At 43.7% G+C, this 18,259-nt stretch overlaps 1 protein-coding gene across 2 annotated transcripts in view; it reads left to right on the top strand.

Annotated features, from left to right (window-relative positions):
- The window catches only part of F13A1 (coagulation factor XIII A chain), a 62,463-nt gene that overhangs the window by 19,395 nt on the left and 24,809 nt on the right, over positions 1-18,259 (top strand). For both annotated transcript variants that reach the window (XM_086608434.1, XM_009977148.2), the window contains exons 4-7: positions 546-797; positions 7,980-8,098; positions 13,640-13,747; positions 16,230-16,404. In XM_086608434.1, coding sequence (XP_086464560.1) covers positions 546-797; positions 7,980-8,098; positions 13,640-13,747; positions 16,230-16,404 — 654 coding nt within the window. The remainder of the gene's footprint in view (positions 1-545; positions 798-7,979; positions 8,099-13,639; positions 13,748-16,229; positions 16,405-18,259) is intronic.

The following is an 18,259-nucleotide window of genomic DNA, read 5'->3' as shown; positions in this document are numbered from 1 at the left end:
AAGGACATGGAGCTACTGGAGCGGGTCCAGAGGAGGGCCACGAAGATGATCCGAGGGCTGGAGCACCTCTCCTATGCAGACAGGCTGAGAGAGTTGGGGCTGTTCAGCCTGGAGAAGAGAAGGCTCCGGGGTGATCTTATTGCAGCCTTCCAGTACCTGAAGGAGGCCTACAGGAAAGCTGGAGAGGGGCTTTTTACAAGGGTATGGAGTGATAGAACAAGGGGCAATGGCTTTAAACTGAAAGAGGGGAGATTTTGATTAGATATAAGGAAGAAATTTTTCACTCAGAGGTTGGTGAGGCACTGGAACAGGTTGTCCAGAGAAGTTGTAGATGCCCCATCCCTGGAAGTGTTCACAGCCAGGTTGGATGAGGCTTTGGGCAACCTGGTGTAGTGGAGGGTTTCCCTGCCCATGACAGGGGGGTTGGAACTAGATGATCTTTGAGGTCCCTTTCAACCCTAACCATTCTATGATTCTATGAAATGAAGAGACTGTCCAAACAAGGTGAACTTCTTCATAGAGTTATTCTCCCCCTCTCTCTACAGGTCGCTACCCACAGCAAAATAGAGGCACCTACATCCCCATCGTAGTAGGGGATGTGCTGAAACCCGGTGAGTGGGGAGCCAGGATTACCCACAAGGAGAACAACTCCATTCGCCTGTCTATCATGTCCTCTGCCACCTGCATCGTTGGGAAGTTTCGCCTGTACGTTGCTGTCTGGACTCCCTTTGGTATCCTTCGGACACACAGAAACTCAGCGACCGACACTTACATCCTGTTCAATCCCTGGTGCCAGCGTAAGTACCTTATCCGAGTCAGAGGTTCACATTTACTGCTGCTGGCCTCGTCGGGTTTTGGGAGGGAGTGGTCCAGGAAGAGGAAGTTGGTACCAAGGTGGTTGGAGACAGGCCAGTTTGGGTCTGGAAATTCTATAGTAACTCTGCCAAGAGGCAAATGTTTCAGGCTGGGGAATAGCCCCATGTGAGCAGGACTCCATGCTGCAGACCTGTGCCTGTGCTGTAGCTGCACTCGACAGTTTTATGAGGCCAAGCCTGTGTTTACCAGCTTAGGCAGCACAATGATGCTGTTTCCCGTAGTAAATATACTCAAGACTTTGCTCTGACTTTAATAGGCATCAGTGTGAGCCTCCTGCCTGCCTGTGTGTGCCTTAAACTGACAAGTCAATACGGGCATGTTTTTTTCCAGGAGATCTGTTTACTTCGGATAGGGAAAAGCCTGAGGTACTCAATGACTTTTTTCCCTCAGTCTTTGCTGTCAAGTGCTCTAGCTGCACAGCCCCAGTCACAGAAGGCAAAGGCAGGGACTGGGAGAATGAAGAACCACCCACTGTAGGAGAAGATCAGGTTCGCGACCATCTAAGGAACCTGAACGCGCACGAGTCCGTGGGACTGATGACATGCATCCACAGGTCCTGAGGGAACTGGCAGATGAAGTTGCTAAGCCACTATCCTTCATATTTGAGAAGTAATGGCAGCCTAGTGAAGTTTCTACTGACTGGAAAAGGGGAAACACAGCCCCCATCTTTAAAAAGGGAAAAAAAGATGACCCAGGAAACTACAGACCGGTTAGTCTCACCTCTGTGCCTACCAAGATCATAGAGCAGATCCTCCTGGAAACTATGTTAAGGCACATGGAAAATGAGGGAGTGATTGGTGACAGCCAAAATGGCTTCACTAAGGGCAAACTGTGCCTGACAAATTTGGTGGCCTTCTACTACAGGGTTACAGTGTCAGTGGGTAAGGGAAGAGCAACTGACGTCATCCGCTTGGACTTGTCCAAAGCATTTGACCCTGTCTCACACGACATCCTTGTCTCTAAATTGGAGAGACATGGATTTGACGGATGGACCACTCAGTGGATAAGGAATTGGCTGGATGGTTGCAATCAAAGAGTTGCGGTCAATGGCTTGAGGTCCAAGTGGAGGCCAGTGACAAGTGATGTTCCTCAAGGGTCAATGACGTTTGCCCTCATAACTTCCCCTTTGGTGGTGACTAACTACCAGCAGCCTTGTCCTCTGTGAGGAACAGAACGTTTTGCAAATGAGCCTTTTTTTGTAATCCAGTGGGTTGAAGAACAGTTTATTTTTTTTTAAATCTGCCTGGATCCTGGGTGAATCAGCCCTTGTGCTGACAGAACTGTATTTTACCCAATGAACTCCAAGTCTGGCTTTAAGGAGAGGGCAAGGAGGACTGGAGAAGTTTGGCTCAGCCTTCTGACAGGCTGTAGCACTGTGTCTCAGCTTCTGACACTTGTAAGTCTCCGAGTCTGGCATACATAGTGCTGTATATTCAGGCCACCAGCTAACTGTGACAGTCTCCCGCCACCCTTCCTTCATCTTTCAAGGCTTTTACCAGAGTATTTGCATCAAATAATCCCGCACCAAACAAGGCTCTTCCTACCGAGTCACGAGTAAGTTTAGCGTTATTAATAGAGTCCATTATTCAGCTGCACTACTGTCAGTACCTCGAATGATTTGTGATGAATTCATTACTTGCCCCTGGTCTGAGGGAATAAAAGCAATGATTAGCTTATGCATTATTTAGGAAGATATACGTTAATGCTGAGTAAAGCAGAGTTAGCTAAGCAGGAACAGGAGGGAAGGGCAGTGCCCAAGGCCCCGCGACACCGTGAGATACTTCTGAAAGCAGTGTGGAGGTAGATACCTCTCAGCAGCACTCTAAGAGTTTGTTCTGGGAGAGGAGGGAGAGTGTTTAACAGAAAGACAGGAATCATCACCAAAGTTACGACCTGCTGTGAGCAGACAAAACTGCTCAGGGTCTGTGAAGACATCATCAGCCTGTCACAGCTCCAGCCAAGGAGGTGCAATTCTCCACCCCAAGGTAGAGCATCCCTTGGCTTTAGCCATGAGTGTCGTAACAGCCGGTTTGTTAGCCAGCACCGTGACTATGCGGTGGCTCAGCAGCTCCTTGAAAAGGATAAACCCCAGAGCAAAAGCTTCTTGAATTACTTCAGGTTGCCTTATGACTGGCATACAACCAGCTAAGGCTGTATTCAGCTGTAATACAGGATAAAAAATAAGATATGAGGGGCTTGGCTGTCCCAGTGTGGTGTGACTTGGACTACACAGGCTGATTCAAGGTGCTGATTGGGGATTGAAAGGGGAAAATCAGTCTCCTCTTCTCGCCTCCTTCCCCACCAGTGCTGTGTGCTGACTGGTCCACATCTGTTCACGGCACACACACATTTCCTCCCTCCCTCCCTCCCACCTGAGCTGAATGGGGCCAAAAGCCGGCAAGATTAAAACCACTGCGTGGGAGCAAACCCACAGGGAGCAAGACATGCAGCAGTTGCCTCCAGCTTTTCCAACAGAAAAGCTCTGCTTCAAGAAAGCAGAAGGGAGTCTCTGGGCAGGAAGGATGTGCTGTGTGTCCCCAGGCCCAGGGGAGGCAACTCGAGGTCACCTCTGGAGGACCACGTTTTTGTCTCCAGCTTACATGTTCAGCTGCGTCTCAATGACTTCAGGTCCTGGTCCTTGCTGACTGTTGTAGTTTTCATTTTCTGCATATTTCATTTGGACTCGGATTTATTCTCTTTTCTTGCCCCTATTTTACTCCTAGGTAGTTTGGGCTAATTGGCTCCTACATCTGCCTTTTCCCCCTTTCCTTGTGTTAGAAAACCAGGGACTGTTTCTGCACGCTTTATCCCCTGGCTGGAAAAGATTGTTCAGTGGAATGACAAAAGGATATAAAAACTCAGGCAGTTAAAGTGCAGAAAAAACAATAGTTTGAAAATCTCCTAGACTTGTTTGCTGGGTTAATAGCTAAGCAGAAAAGTCAGAGTGAAAAGCCTCATTAAAAAGAGAGAAGGCTGGTGCCAGGAATGAATGGGGATTGTTATGGCAGGGAGCAGAGTACGGGCTCTGTCACTGACTAGCGCAGCTTTCCGACTCATCATTTTGGAGGAACATCAGTGTGTTGATATGAGCTTTTCTTTAAGACAGAGGCATTTGTGCCCTTTCTTAGTACTCCTTTTCTCGCTGTAGTTCAATTTTGACATATCTTCCCAACCAGGGATGTGAGTTTTTTTCTACTGTTTCAGAACAAGTTTGAATACTATACCAGTCAAGCTACAGAATACTTTGCTTATAAAATCATCAGATGCTTTTATGTTTTTTAATCCCCTTAGCGACACTTAAGGCTGATCACCAAGAATACTTTAAAGATGCAGATGCAGGGCCTGATCCTGCAACATTATATACACCAGCCCCAAACATCTGGGAATTCAGCAAGCTAGGGAATTGAGATTTCAGATACTCAGGTGAAATTTGCATTACTTAATAAGCGAAGTGTAAAGCCTGTGAGGAGAAGCAGCATCCTCTCTTCAGCCAGCTGACGTAGTTGGGATAAACAGATGTGCTTTGGGCCATGCAGAGCTCTCTTCAGTTCTGAAACAGAAGATACAAATGGCAGATAGTTAAGGATGACTTCTTGGAGTTTAACTAAACTCTTAGCAGTGTCAGACTACATAAAAGCAGAGAATACTGTGAGCTCTTTCCAAGGAGGTGCTGAGCCCCGGCAGCTTTCTGCTGGGGAACATTCAGTGCTAATCAGGAAAAGACCTTGCATTGACTTGTGTGGCTCTCACAGGTGGAGATGCATTGTGCATCTGAGCAAGTTGCAGACTCTGTGGACTGAGGTGTGTGTTTCATTCAACCAAGTCTTCTGCAAGGTGCCTTATATCTAAGCAATTCAATATATTGCAACTTTACTGAGTCAGTTGCACATTTCTTCAGCTTATGTGCCTCAAATGTCCTAATACATTTTGAGTTTTCGTAACATGTGGTTGACTTTGGACTTCTCTCATGTGTTATCAGTCATCCAAATTTGACCCAACAACATTTTTCTGGCATTTGTAGCTAAATCTTAAATCTCTTCTACCATAGATTCCATGTGGATGAAATTCATACAGAGCTTCATCCTTCTGCTACGCTAACGTAAGCAAGCACTTGCAGTTGCAGGGCAGCTTACTGAGCTTGGTCGTAGGTGGAGCAGGTTTTGTAGATAACCCTATTTAGCTCTTGCAGCTCCGTGTTTGCCACAGTGCTGTCCTCTTGCTGGGCAAGAGCCCTGGGAGCTTTGTGGTTCAAGCAAAGCCCAGCCTCACATTCCTGGATTCCCAGGGAAACACGATGAAGGGAGGCTGGGTGCTCAGGGCAAGCCTGCTGCCTCCTCTGCATGAAGAAACAGCGTTTCCAGCTCCAATCAGTTGCTGTACTGAGGATGAGGTCCCCCCATATTGGGTAGAGTCCTCTAATGATCGTTCTCTTTCCTAAGTTGAAAGGGCTCCTCTGCACTCATCATCTCTTTTACAAAGGGCCTGTGTTCAGTGGGATTCCTCGCCTGCAATACCATCTTCACGTGAAGTGTGTTTTCACCTTATCCATCTTCAAACAGAGCAGTGTAGAGGCTAATTTGCTTCTTTGTAACATTGCTAGGGTCTTAGTAATTTTCCAGGATAAAAAAGAGGAGTGAAAAAAACCCTAAACTGCTCGAGAAAAAGAACAAAGAAACCCAGCACATTTCTGTGGAATTCTGTTTGTCAGATGTGAGCCTCCACTTGCACAAAATAATTAGGAGTTGTACTATGTAGAGCGCGCTTAGCATCAAAGTAGTCACAAATGCCTCGTATTTTCTTCTAAACAGTCTCAAGGGTAGTGAAAGCTGTCAAAAATCAAAGCAGCTGGCTTCTCTGTGAAATACAGAAGCCCTTTTTACTGTATCAAAACACACAAATATTTTAAAATCATTGACGGAGAAGTTAATCAATTTTCATCTGATTTAGCAAAGATCACTCAGTTTCAAAATAACATAAACATCTCAATTGATACCGACCAGATCAATATTGATATTTTTAATCCCTGAAAGAAAACAACAGCTGTTAAGAAGGCATATGTGCACACTCCACTGAATGCATAACTGTACAGAAGAAGGTGTGAGTTCTCCTTCTTTAAATGCATTCTCTCTACCATTTGTACAGATGTGCTTTAATAAAATCCAGCGCTCGGTGGGCGAACGCGTATAGTCATTCCATCAGCAAATCAGGCAGATCCAGTCTAATGAAACAGAACTTACATGTTCTGTAACATCTGCAACGTTTTTGGTGGGATGTTATGCAGAACTTGTTTAGAGCTGCGAGCTGGACCTCAAAAAAGTCGTGTAATGCACGGTTTCCTGAGTACGAGAGCTCCTGCTGGCATAAATCACTACAGCTTTTTGATTCACTGTCAAGTTTTAACGCTCTCTTTCACCTGGTAGCCTCTGAATATGATAAAACCCGTGATCTTCTGATTAGTGCCTGGGTGAAGGTTGACTAGGGCATGGACGACCCTATAAAGAAACTTCTTGACAACCAAGCCCTTAGGTGCCGGGTGAATGCCACCACCTTGCCAAATGCAAGAGTGGGTCTCAGACCTGCCCACCTTAGGGAAAACCTGGTGAATCCTGCTGCTTCTCTGTTTGCTGGGGTTCGGATGTAGTCTGCAGAGCCTCTACAGCAACCCTGCCAAAAGCCTAATGGCAAGTGCTGATCTCCTCAAATGCAATAAAGGCTTCTTACATCTAACACCTGCTTCCCTCTCATTCCTCGCACACCTATGTGGAGGTCATTATGTTACATATATATATGCATAATCCCTTCTGTATGTACAGACATAGAGATATAGACATACCTTCAGGGAAAACAAAACTTCCAGCAGATTCGAGTGTGTAGACTGGCAAAACCCTTCACCTGGCTGAAGCCAGTGTGAGTTTTGTCATCGATTTCTCAGAGGGCTCAGTTTTTAGCTTATTTTCAGACAAATTGCACTTTTATGGGCAAATAAAGAAGCTTTTGAGGATGAGGTTTAGAAGGAAGTACAAATCTGATCTGCATTTCAACAAAACACAATGAATCAATAGGCTTTTAAAAGTGAAATGATCCTCTAGTAATTTGTAGTGGGACGCTGAAGAAATCCACTATGGCAATAGTGAGTGGTAGTTTTGCACTTGCCTGTGTCCAACTGTTAGAGGTTATTGCCTCCCTTTAATTTGCTATCTGTACAACATTACTGATTTCCTCAAATTAATTAATTCCCATGCTATTAATTGTTAAGTTGTATCTCTTAGTCTCAAGTTACAAGCATTGGCACAGGAAAGAGATCCTCAACTGTTCTAGCGTCACAGAATGACGACTTGCTTCATACTTACCTGTGAAGGTCTGAATGGTTTAATGTCATTCAGAGTTATTTATGAATGTTAATAACGGGTTATTTACATATGTAAATCGTGTTTGCAGGGTGAGGGTCCACACGTATGCTCTTGACTCTTGATATAAGACCGATCTAGGATATACCCTTTGTATAGGTTTTGATTAAGATCTCTTCCAATTTTCACTTGGACACTTGAATTTCTCCGCATATTAGCTGGTCAGTCGAGCTACATGGGGGAGGGACACTCCAGTCAATAACTTATGTATAGAAAAAGCAATCAAAATGTCCTGTTAATACACTATAAAAACTGTATTCCATTTTTTTTAATGCAGTACAGATTTTTCTTTAGATCTCTTGACTTGGGCTGTTTTCCATTAACATTAATAGGTTTGAAATTGTTCTTTGATCTGTTTGTATGGATGCAGAATTGCATCATGGTGCTCCAACTTTTGAATTAGTGGTACACAGTAATCATAAAATTCTTGATAAGATGTGACATTTTAATCATACTTTACAGATCCTGAGAAAACAGGCCGGAGTTGTCAGCGTTTTTGCATCTTGCATGCTTTTAAGTCGTGTATAGTATTCCTAACTGGGGTCACTATATCCTTATTCTGTTGAAGCAAGGAATGCTCTGTTTGATGGAAGAGGAGTACTTTTCATCTAAGATGACAGTATTATATGCTAAGATTTTTAATCTGTCTGATATAAAAAGTAACTGTTCACATTTATTTTCGGTAAACTGATGCAGAGGATGCCGTGTATCTGGATGACGAGAAGGAAAGGGAAGAATACGTCCTGAATGATGTTGGTATTGTTTTCCATGGAAACATCAACGAAATAAAATCAAGAAGCTGGAGTTATGGTCAGGTGAGCTGTTTAGACCTTCTCTGGCTGCTCCCAGCAGGACAGAAAGTGGGTTTAATTGGCACCAGACTGTGGTTGAGACTGTGGGCTCTGGAGTACATTATTGGTCTCTCCTTCAGAAAGACAGGGCATAATTTTAAAATTGTATGAAGTGGGTATATGCCTAATCCAGAAGAGCAATGTTATAACAGCTAAAGTTTAAAGATCTTGTTTTGGGGGCATATTTCAGATACTAAGAGGCTGCCTGTTCAAAGTTAGAATGATTAGCTAAGGTTTCCACAGCGCAGCAGTATTTCTGCTGCTACGTTATTGCTGCTTCAGGATCAAACCAATTTGGTGAAAGAGTAGAGAGATTTGGGGTTTTTTTGTTCATTTTTCAGCAATAGGTTGTATTGCTTTCTGACTCCTTTTGATTCGAGCAACTCAGCGGTAATTACTCTCATCTGCTTGGGGCGGTGTCAGCTTGTTACAGGGTTCCTATGGCAAACTGGGATTTAATCCCACAGTTTGAAATTTCCTTGCCCCAGTGACAAAGGGAGAGACTCTCCTTTTCCTGCCTGGACTTAACAACATCAGCCTCCATTGGCCTCTTGCAGCCTGGGGGAAACAAACACCCCCTGCCAGGCTGGTGTGCGGTATTGGTGTGCCTTCAATAACATCCAACTCCTATTGCTTGCTTGCATATTTTACCTCGATCTGTTTGTAAGCACTAACCAGCCTGAAAATCCCTGAGGAGGAAAGAGTTAAGTTGTTGTGTGAGAATGGGGAAAAAGGCATTAACGAGCAGAATCAAAACCAGCAAAACCAACTGTAGCTGTCACTCAGAGGGGCTCCAATGGACAGTTATTGGACACGGTGAACTCTGCTCACTTCACCTCCTGGATTTTCACAACAGCACAGTTAAGAAAGTATTGAAGTGTTTCCTTAATGCTATGGTGACGGATGCATTCAGTTTTCGTGGCACCTCCCAGGCGCAGCCGTGCAGAAGAAGCCTTCTTGCTTTGCTTGCTCTCCCTCAGCTAAAGACAATCTCAAAGCTTGAGCTGGATGGATTGCCAGTGTGCTTGCCCTGGAGAGCTCTTTGAACTCTCGTTATCTCTTGTTTCTTTATTTAAGGGTACAATTTCATCTTTTTTCCTGTGACAGCGCCGCTTTAGGAAGTTCTTGCCTCTGCACCGTTCCTTTGGTTGTGTCAGCGCTGTTGTTTGCGAGGTCTGGCTGTCATCCTGACTGAGCTAAAAATAACCCTTAAATAAGGTGGATGAGGGAGCAATTCCATGAGCTGATGAGGCTTCTGATATAAGTGATGTGGAACCAGATCCTGAGGCCAAAGCTGGGTGCGCATTTAAGTTGACCAAAAATGCCCTCTCCTGGCCCTTCCTTCCCCTGCAAGTGCTTGTGCAGCTGTGCAGTGAATCAGACTGGAGAGCTCATCTAGCTGAATAAGCATCTCCTTGATTTTTTTTTTTTTTTTCTTCCCTGGGTTATTTTTTGGTCTTGCTCTATTCTCGGATTTGGGATTCACTCCATGACAGATGTAAAGGGGATGGAGAGAAGGGAATGAGTGGCTGGAGGTAGATGGTGCCGCTTAAGCCAGCTGCTGGATTTATGTCCCAAGATGCTAAATTTATGGCCTATGGTGGCTTGGCCTGAGGTGCTTACATTCTGCAAATCTGGCACCTTTCTGACATAAACACCGGCTTCCCTTGAGAAACTGCATTATTTATTTGGTTTTGCTAGGAGGCAGTTCTGGTTGGGAGGTGAGGGCTGTGCCGTATCCCTTTTGTCATGTGCTTTCATTTCTGTGTTGTCTCAGATTGAAGGACCAGATTTTCACGCTGTGTGTGGTGCACCTTTTGCTATCACTTACCTGTGTGAAAATGTGAGTGTGGCAGATGCATCTAAGGGGGCCCAAGCCAAGAGTTTTAAGGGAATCAGTCATTTTGTATGGGTGCAACAGACATCTCAAACTGCAAAGCAATGGAGAAATATTCTTCTGGTTCTCTCACTTTGAGTGAGATGGAGGATACGATGTTCCTGATCTTACCCTGACAATTTCCAGCCACTAAAAACATGCATCTCCCTCGTTTTCAGCAATCCTGGATGTTAGAGTAAGAGCATTGCTGTGAGTGAGTAAAAGTACTATCAGCAAGGCCTGTATTATGGATATATCATATAAGTATGCGTTTTGCATTTCTGATATACAGCCCTGTGCAACAGTGTAAGTAAACAGTATAAGGCCACTCACGGTCATAGATGTGAAAGATGTATGGTCATATACGAAAATACAGATAGACTTGTGCACGGTATTATTCTTAGGCTAAAAAATTCCTTTGAACAATGACAGCTGGAAGCTTTAACTCAGGTTGTAAATTAAAAAGGAACCTACAGTTTAAAACTAGGTTGCTAGTGGGAGATGCTCTCACAGCTGCTGTCTTTAGTGAGCAGCATCAACATGAGAGGAGGGAAGGCAAGAAAAATGGACCAAAAAAACAACAGACAAGTTGAAACACAGTTGTAATGAATGAGGATGGAGGTGTTCCTTGTAACATGGCTGTGATTCCTTTCTTCTAAGAAAGCATAAATAGCCAGTCACTCAGAAAAGCCCACAGGGGATTCAGGGGAAATTTGTCTTTGGAAGAAATCTAGACACATAGGAGTTCTCCAGCTGAGAAGTGTCGGAAGTTGGATGCTGTATTGATCATTTAATGTTTTTTTTTTTGTGAGAAAAATAAAATAAAACAAAACGTGGGCATAGAGCTCTTATTTCCATTGTCAGTTGTCTCATGTTCACTTATAGAGCTGCATTACCTTTGCAGCCCACTGTGCAAATGTAATTTTATGGCACATGCATTTGGCCAGATCAGACCACAGGCAACGTGAGATCACATCTGCCTGCAGCTGACTGTGAGAAATACAGCCTTTGTCCAACCTGTGCAAAAGGTGATACAGACCCTCTTACTGTGATTTCACTGGAAGGTCATCTATTAGAAACAGGTTAGCATGGAAGGAGAATGCCCACTGAAGGCCAGCCTGACTAAATGTGTTGCTCTGCAGCACGACGCACGTGTGTGTGCAGACACAACCCCTTTGCCTGTGTGTTTTCTTAATGCTTTTTTTTCCATCTGTGGTCTTTCGCAGGTGGCTCTGCCGAAGTTCCTTGGTCCTGAGTTTGGTTTATTTCCATTTCAGCTTGTGTTGAGCAGACAACCAGCATCTGGCCCAAGCTCACTCACCTGTTCTGGCTGCCTACTGCTGCTCTGGTTCCTCTGACATTTCAAGGCTGCTCAGCCTTAGAAGTGCTATGTTTCTATTCCACTTCCCTCTAGATAGGATTTTCATGGCAAGATTGAGAGCAGGAAACTGATTTAGTTTGATTTAGTGTTTTTAAATCTCTGGATAGTGAAGAATGGCAAAATTGGCTTTAGAGTTAAGGCTACTCTGCAACCTACGCTGCTGCAGTAGCGTAAGGCAGCTAAACTTTACAGCTTGTCCTATATCTCTTCTCCTGTTAATCCAGTTATTTCACAAGCATTCATGTCATTTGTAAATGCTGAGGTGGAAGGCAACAACCCTGATAGCAATTTCTTTCCTCTTTATTCTTCCTGTATACGCTGGCAAGATTGACAGTGTCTCATAAACTGCAGATGAGAAAGATTTAATTTGCAGGCTAAACTTCTTATTGATTTAACTCAGGTCTTAGGCCCTGCTGATGACTTGAAGTGCAGCAAGCAGATTTTGATCCTGGTGAAAGTGATAAATTATTGGGCCAGACCAGAAGAAAAATAAACTTGAAGCAGGAAGGATGGCTATGAGGGCCTGGAGTTTACATTATCTACTGTGAGGATTCTCCTTGGGAAGGAAGGTCTCCACAGTGCAGTCATTCACCTGAGATTATTTACATCATATACCAGTTGAGTGGACTGGAGAGTCTACCATACAATTCAGCTTCCCAGAGATGATACAGTATTGGGAGTACATCCCTGGGAAACACTGACCCCTCTTTCCCTACTTGCCCAAACACCCTGAATTCAGTTTTGCTCAGGCTATAAGATGTTACCTACTGATGAACATCTGCTCCAGAGAAAGTGGAGAGGTGTACTGCCTTGGAGGACGTTTGCTGAAAAGGATCCATGCCACGGTGGTACCCTGAGCGATGAGATCCAGGCAGACTCAAGGCAGGAGCAAAGAAAACTTCCCTTAGGCAGAAAATATCTGGGAGTGGTGAAACATGGTGGTGCCTCTGCTTTCTTGCCTTATGCCAGAGCTCGGCTGCTGCCCGTAAGGGAGAGGCCAAAGGGTACATGGGCTCCCTGGGACGTCACCACCATCCTTCCCATCTTCCCTGCCGCATCGGCAGCAGTCTTCACTCTTCAGTGCTTCCTTTTCAGCACTCTGGTCTCACCCTTCCTTCTCCTATGCCACTCCCTGGGCTGTTAAAGCAGCAGCTTGGTCTGGGCTCTTGCTCACTTTCTTCAGGAGGCAAAACTCAGGTTGCCTTTACCTGCCAAAGAGCCCTAAACCAGGCTGGGGACAGTTGCAAAACCAATCCAGCTCTAGTTACAGCTTGAAAGCAAAAATCCAGTTAGCGTGAACCGTATCTTCCAGGGTGCAAACGTAGAACATAGAGGCTAACATGGTGAGGAGATGAGCTCTGTGGAGTTTCCATCATGGCCTTGAATGTTAATGTGAGATTGTGCTTTCAGCGAATCTAGAAGTTTGTTTTATTAATGTGCGTTTCCCTGTCTCCCACCGTTTTCCAGGGGACAGAGGTATTTTCTTTTGCTATGCAGTTTCTCCTAAAGAAAATGAAATACATCACAGGGCAAGTTCTGTGACAAATGGTTTCTGGTCTATTTAGGCACCTCTGCCCTCAATTCATTCTTGTGCTTGTTCATGCTGGATCGAAGAAACTGTACCTTTTCACTCTATTTTTGAAGAAGACTACTTCAGGTCACTTGGTATTTTTGATGTCTAAGTTTCATAGACCAGGATTAATCCATATAATCAGCTTTTGGCTTGTCAATTTGAAACACATTTAAAAATTCATTTTGAAGTGTAAGTGTCTTCAGATTAACTCTGGATGACCATTTATTGTTCAGCTTCCCAGCGTTGCATTGGCTGTGTCAGAGAAGTCCTGAAATTAACAGGTCCGGAATCTGTGAAGGACATGAAGTCCTTTGTGAGCAGACTAGCTTCTTGTAGTTATTATTATAATATCTTCCTATTATATACCTGTTAGCACTTAAAATTTTATGTCCTGTCAGAAAGGCTGTGTTGTCATTTTAACCTTCTGGAAACCGGACTGAGATTGAATTAAAAATGACACTCTCTTTTCCCTCACAGCCTCTCACCTTTTTTGCTATACATGGGCAATTATTCTAGAAGAAAACTTGCTTTTTTAAACACAGAACTATCACTTGACTAGCTAATTTTGAAGATGATCAGCTATTATAACAATGAAAAATAACTTTGCCTTTGCTTTCCAGAATAAAAAGTGACTTAATTTTCCCTCTGTTTCTCTTTTTATTTTCTTGTATCTAGTTTGAAGAAAACATTCTGGATGCTTGCCTGTTCCTGATGGACAAGGCAGAATTAGAGCTCTCTGGTCGTGGAAACCCAATCAAAATCTGCCGTGTTGCCTCCGCAGTGGTATGTAATAGTTGCTTAATAGGTGTCAGAAGCAACCCGTAAATCAAAGCCAGGCTGGTTTAACTGGTCTTCATGCCCCTATGTGCTCACTCCAACAGGTGCCAGATCAATTGTCCATTCTGACCTCTGGGGTCTGGCATTTTATTTCGCTCCACTAAAGGTGCAATACTTACATCAGCTCATCCCCTTTTCCTGAGAATGGTACCCCACTGGTAGGAAAGCCACTTTTAGACATGGCACTCCAGGCATGATAGCATTTCTTGTGACACTGTGCTCGCTTTCCAGTAGCTGAGATAATTGAGAAAGCTATTTCAGCCATGGATAGTAAGGTGGCACGATGGGTGGAGTTTAGGACGGCAAACTGAAAGACTGTAGACTCCAGCACTAACCTCAATAGGGTCTTAAGACACTGCAATGGTGGGTGTTACTGTGTCTGATTTTTAAGCCCTGGACGGCCTAGTCAGGCTGAGAACATGTATGTGCGCTACCTTAGCCCCAGAAGAAAGCACTGTGAGACCTGTCCTCTTATACATGGGCTCTACAAAACTTAGTGCACTCAGACTGGAAGTACCTGAAATAACTAGAAGCAAAGATTTAGGAGACGACTTCCCATGTCTCCATTATTGGCAGCTGCTATGCACCAGGAGTCATGCTATGAGTGCAAGAGCAGTGCTATCCCTAATATTCAAGATGGAAGACTCATCCAGGATGTGGAAGGTAGAGACTGAGTCCTCTCTTCTGCCTTGTAGAGGTCTGAACTGATACCTTCTGCTTCCCAGAATAATACTCTAGTCATTAGATGTTCTCCCAAGTCAGCTACTAAAGTAGACTGTCCAAAACGCATGGCTGCTGGAGATGGATGATCCTTTAAGCTGCTTGTTACAGCATTTACCCAGGCTTTAAGAGGATGAGCTCTTTGTCTTAGATGAGATTGAAATAGGATCCCCAGCCTCTCAGTGCTACATGCTGAATCTTCCCTAGTATCATGTTAAATAGAATAGCTTCAGTAGGACATATTGAGAACACCTCCACTTCTCTTTCTCTTTTAACCTTTTGATTAGTTCTTTCATACTAGACATTAGAAATATAGCTTCAGACCTTCAGATAGAAGTAAGAATTGAATGTGGTTCCTTCATCACTGGGCTAGTAGATGTAAAGGGTCCCTCGTGCAGGGACCGTGGAAGCCCTAAGGGCAGAATAGCACAAAGTTTATGAACCCAAAGAGAGCTTGGATATTACTTAGGTTTTGAGCCACTCAGTCATTTTAGGGAGGTGGAGAAGTTCACCATTGGAAATCCAGGCGTCAATGGGCTTTAGCTGGGTGGGAGTTTTGGCCATCTGAAATCTGGACCTCAGTAAGAAGTGGCCAAGAGGTGTTGAAGTCCCACCTATGTTTCTTACTCTCATTCTTGCTCAAGTTGAAATGTGGTAGAGCTGAGCTCATCTGAGGAGGTGCCCCCGTGCTGGAATCCTTCTGAGGCATGTTGCAGAGCAGGTAGAGTCACCCTCTTCTTCCTCTCTTTACAGCCAGAGGAGAGCCTGAAGATCAACATACTGCCCTGTCCTTGAAGTGCCTCTTTTCTTGGCATGTTTCCCACAACAGTGAGATGGGCACAACCCCTTAACCCTTTGGTTATGCCTGTGAATACTTATCTTTATTCAGTCCTAGGGTTCACAGGAAGTCGATTTTCTAATTATAAAACAGTAGTTAACCCAGCCAAAAGCTTTTAAATGAGAATTGTGATTTATTTGGCTGGCATGGAGCTGTTCCATATTAGCATAATTAAAAGGTACAGAGTGAATGAGCTTTTTGCACAGCCTCAACTGGTTTTGTTCAAATTGCAGCTAGGAGATGTATTGCTCGTTAATGTCTATCAGTATGGCCATTAGTCAGCAAAACTCCTTGCTTTGTATAATCTTAACCGGGGAAAACTTACACAGCAAATTCCTTCTTGTTTTCATGTGTGCTGGACCGAAGAAATTAATTTCTTCTCTAAAAATAACAGTGAACTCATTTTCCTCTCGATCTGCTATAAATCGAGTGATTTTGTTAAAATCTCTGGACTGATATGGACAGAAAAACAGACGATGCTAGGAAAGAGTCCAGCTTAATGTTTCTGAGGCTTGCTTATCAGTGTACAACTGATCAGGTTTATTTAAAATACCTAGCAGTAAGCATGTTTAATATTAATAAAACATTAAACTGGCAATGACAACATGGATACTCAGTGTGGTGATTTAACTTCACCATTATTTTTAAGTGTCTGACCTTCATTCAGAATTGTTCAGTGATGGAGAATCCATGGCCCTTAGCAAGATTGGTCTATTCATCTCCTACGTTCATAATCAAGTATTTCTGTCGTACTTCTAGCCTAAACTTGGCTATATCCAGTCCCTCCCATCCTATCTTTGTCTGCTGGCTTAACGAGTTCTTTGTTATTCAATCTTTGACATCCCTAATGCTCGTTTCCTTTGTCTTTAGATCAACTCCAGGGATGATAATGGTGTGATTGCTGGATCCTGGGACAATACATACACTTATGGGGTCGCACCTTCAGCCTGGACAGGAAGCGTGGACATTCTCTTGGAGTATTACAGTTCTAAGCAACCTGTGCGATATGGCCAGTGCTGGGTCTTTGCTGGTGTCTTCAACACATGTAGGTATCCATGAGAAAAGCTCCACCCTGTTATGTGATTCTTGCATAACAGAGAGAGCTTTCAGGTTAAACTAACTAAAATACTTCCTGGCTCTGTGGTGTTCAGGAGTAAATAGTAGAGATATTTAAAAATACATGGCTAAATAGATGCTCTTTAAATAAGCCTTTGACATCTCCTTCGGTTCGGCTGCTCTTCCACACAAATCTATTAACTATTTATTTGTTCAGTGAAATGTGTTCAGTGACTCAGAAAGGTAAGTTTGGGAGAAAGTTAGTCTTTTGGCATGCTGCACATTTTTGTTAGGAAATCTGAAATGAACAGTAGGCTTGTTACCTAGACCTACAACATGAAACTATTACCCAATATGGGATATGTGATGGTATTCCTGCTCCAGAAAGGCCAAATCTCACCTACCAAGGATTGTTCCTAGCAAAATTGACATGCACTATCCCAGCATCTGTCTGCTGAGCACTGTTAACATTTTCTGTGGAGTTCGTGAACTACAACAATGAGGAAAATGCTGGCCTGGTTTGTGAATTGTCTAGCACTAAAGGTTAAGTCTAAACACACTTGCTCAAACTAGAATCTCAATGTTGCAGCACATGGGGTGTTGCAGGTTGTAAAATCCAGTAGGGAAAGCAGTGTTGGATTGGCCCTATTTCTTTACTGTCTAGCACTTGCTAACAGCAGCATCCCAGATGAACACTACTAATACGCTGGAACACACTGTGGTGTATTAGGAGTCAAGAAAGACTCTGAGAGCATAAAAAATGTGCATTTTACAGATAATGAGGACCAGACATTGAAAGCAATGCTTATGTCAAGTGCCAGCGTAGAGCTAGTCAAACAGTTCCTATGCTTATGATACTGGCCAATAAAAGAAGCTGAACAGAAATTAAAAGTGTCTTTCTTAAGCCCGGATGGTCTTCCTTAGAGGCACTTACAACATATACATTAAAGTATTAAACTGGGGGGGACTAGATCAGCTTAGGACCGGAGGGACACAACAGGTATTTCTGCAGACTTGGAGCCTACTTTGCATCAAGTACTTTTAAGCCACAGCTGAAAGTCTAAGCTTTGGTCCTTGTATTTCAGACATGAAAAGGAAATTAAGAAAAATTCTCCATGAAACCTTTCACTTTTTCACCTGTCTCAACACTGTCACATGTTGCTGCGTCAAGGAATAGCATTGCACTTCTCTTTACATTATACTTCTATCAAAAATGAAGGCTATTAATCACCCCCCTTCTGCAGCAAACATGTAAATTGAATAATTAATGACAAGTTACAAGACTGGTTCTTCACCCTTGCGCAGCCCTGGACATCTCTGTGTTTTCATTTTATTTTTGCCTGTTCTGTACATGTATGTTTCACTTTTTACGTAATTTTCTTCCAGTTTGGATAATTGAATTTCATAACTCATTTCAGTTACCTGAGGTAGTTCAAAAGCTATTCAAAAGAGTAACGACCTCAGAAGTGAAGCTGGCACATGCTTCTCACAGCTGTGGCAGGGAATGCAGCTTCAGGTTTCTCTGCTTCTTTTTCATATATCTGGAGAGATTCTTGTTTTGATTTGGGGAGGTGCTGGCAGGTGTTCTGTCCTTTGTCACAATAAATGGTTCATGTTATTCCTCATGCAAGGCGATAATCAGCAATCACTCACACCCAAAGAACCTGAGAGATGTCTGCTTCCTTCATGAGGTCTCATGGTCTGTACTTGATGCTCCTCAGCCTCTGCGCAACACAATGGGCTCAATAAGGCTGTTGCAAAGGTTTCCTATCGATGCAGTTCCTCACAGTGACTTCCACCCATCTGGATTTCTCTGGGTGACAGACACACAAACCAGTTCTCCC

Source organism: Tauraco erythrolophus, chromosome 3 (genome assembly GCF_009769465.1).
Source record: "Tauraco erythrolophus isolate bTauEry1 chromosome 3, bTauEry1.pri, whole genome shotgun sequence".
In the NCBI taxonomy this organism is placed as follows: Eukaryota; Metazoa; Chordata; class Aves; order Musophagiformes; family Musophagidae; genus Tauraco; species Tauraco erythrolophus.
Note: the sequence above shows the minus strand (reverse complement) of the source record. Positions and strands in the feature narration are given on the sequence as shown.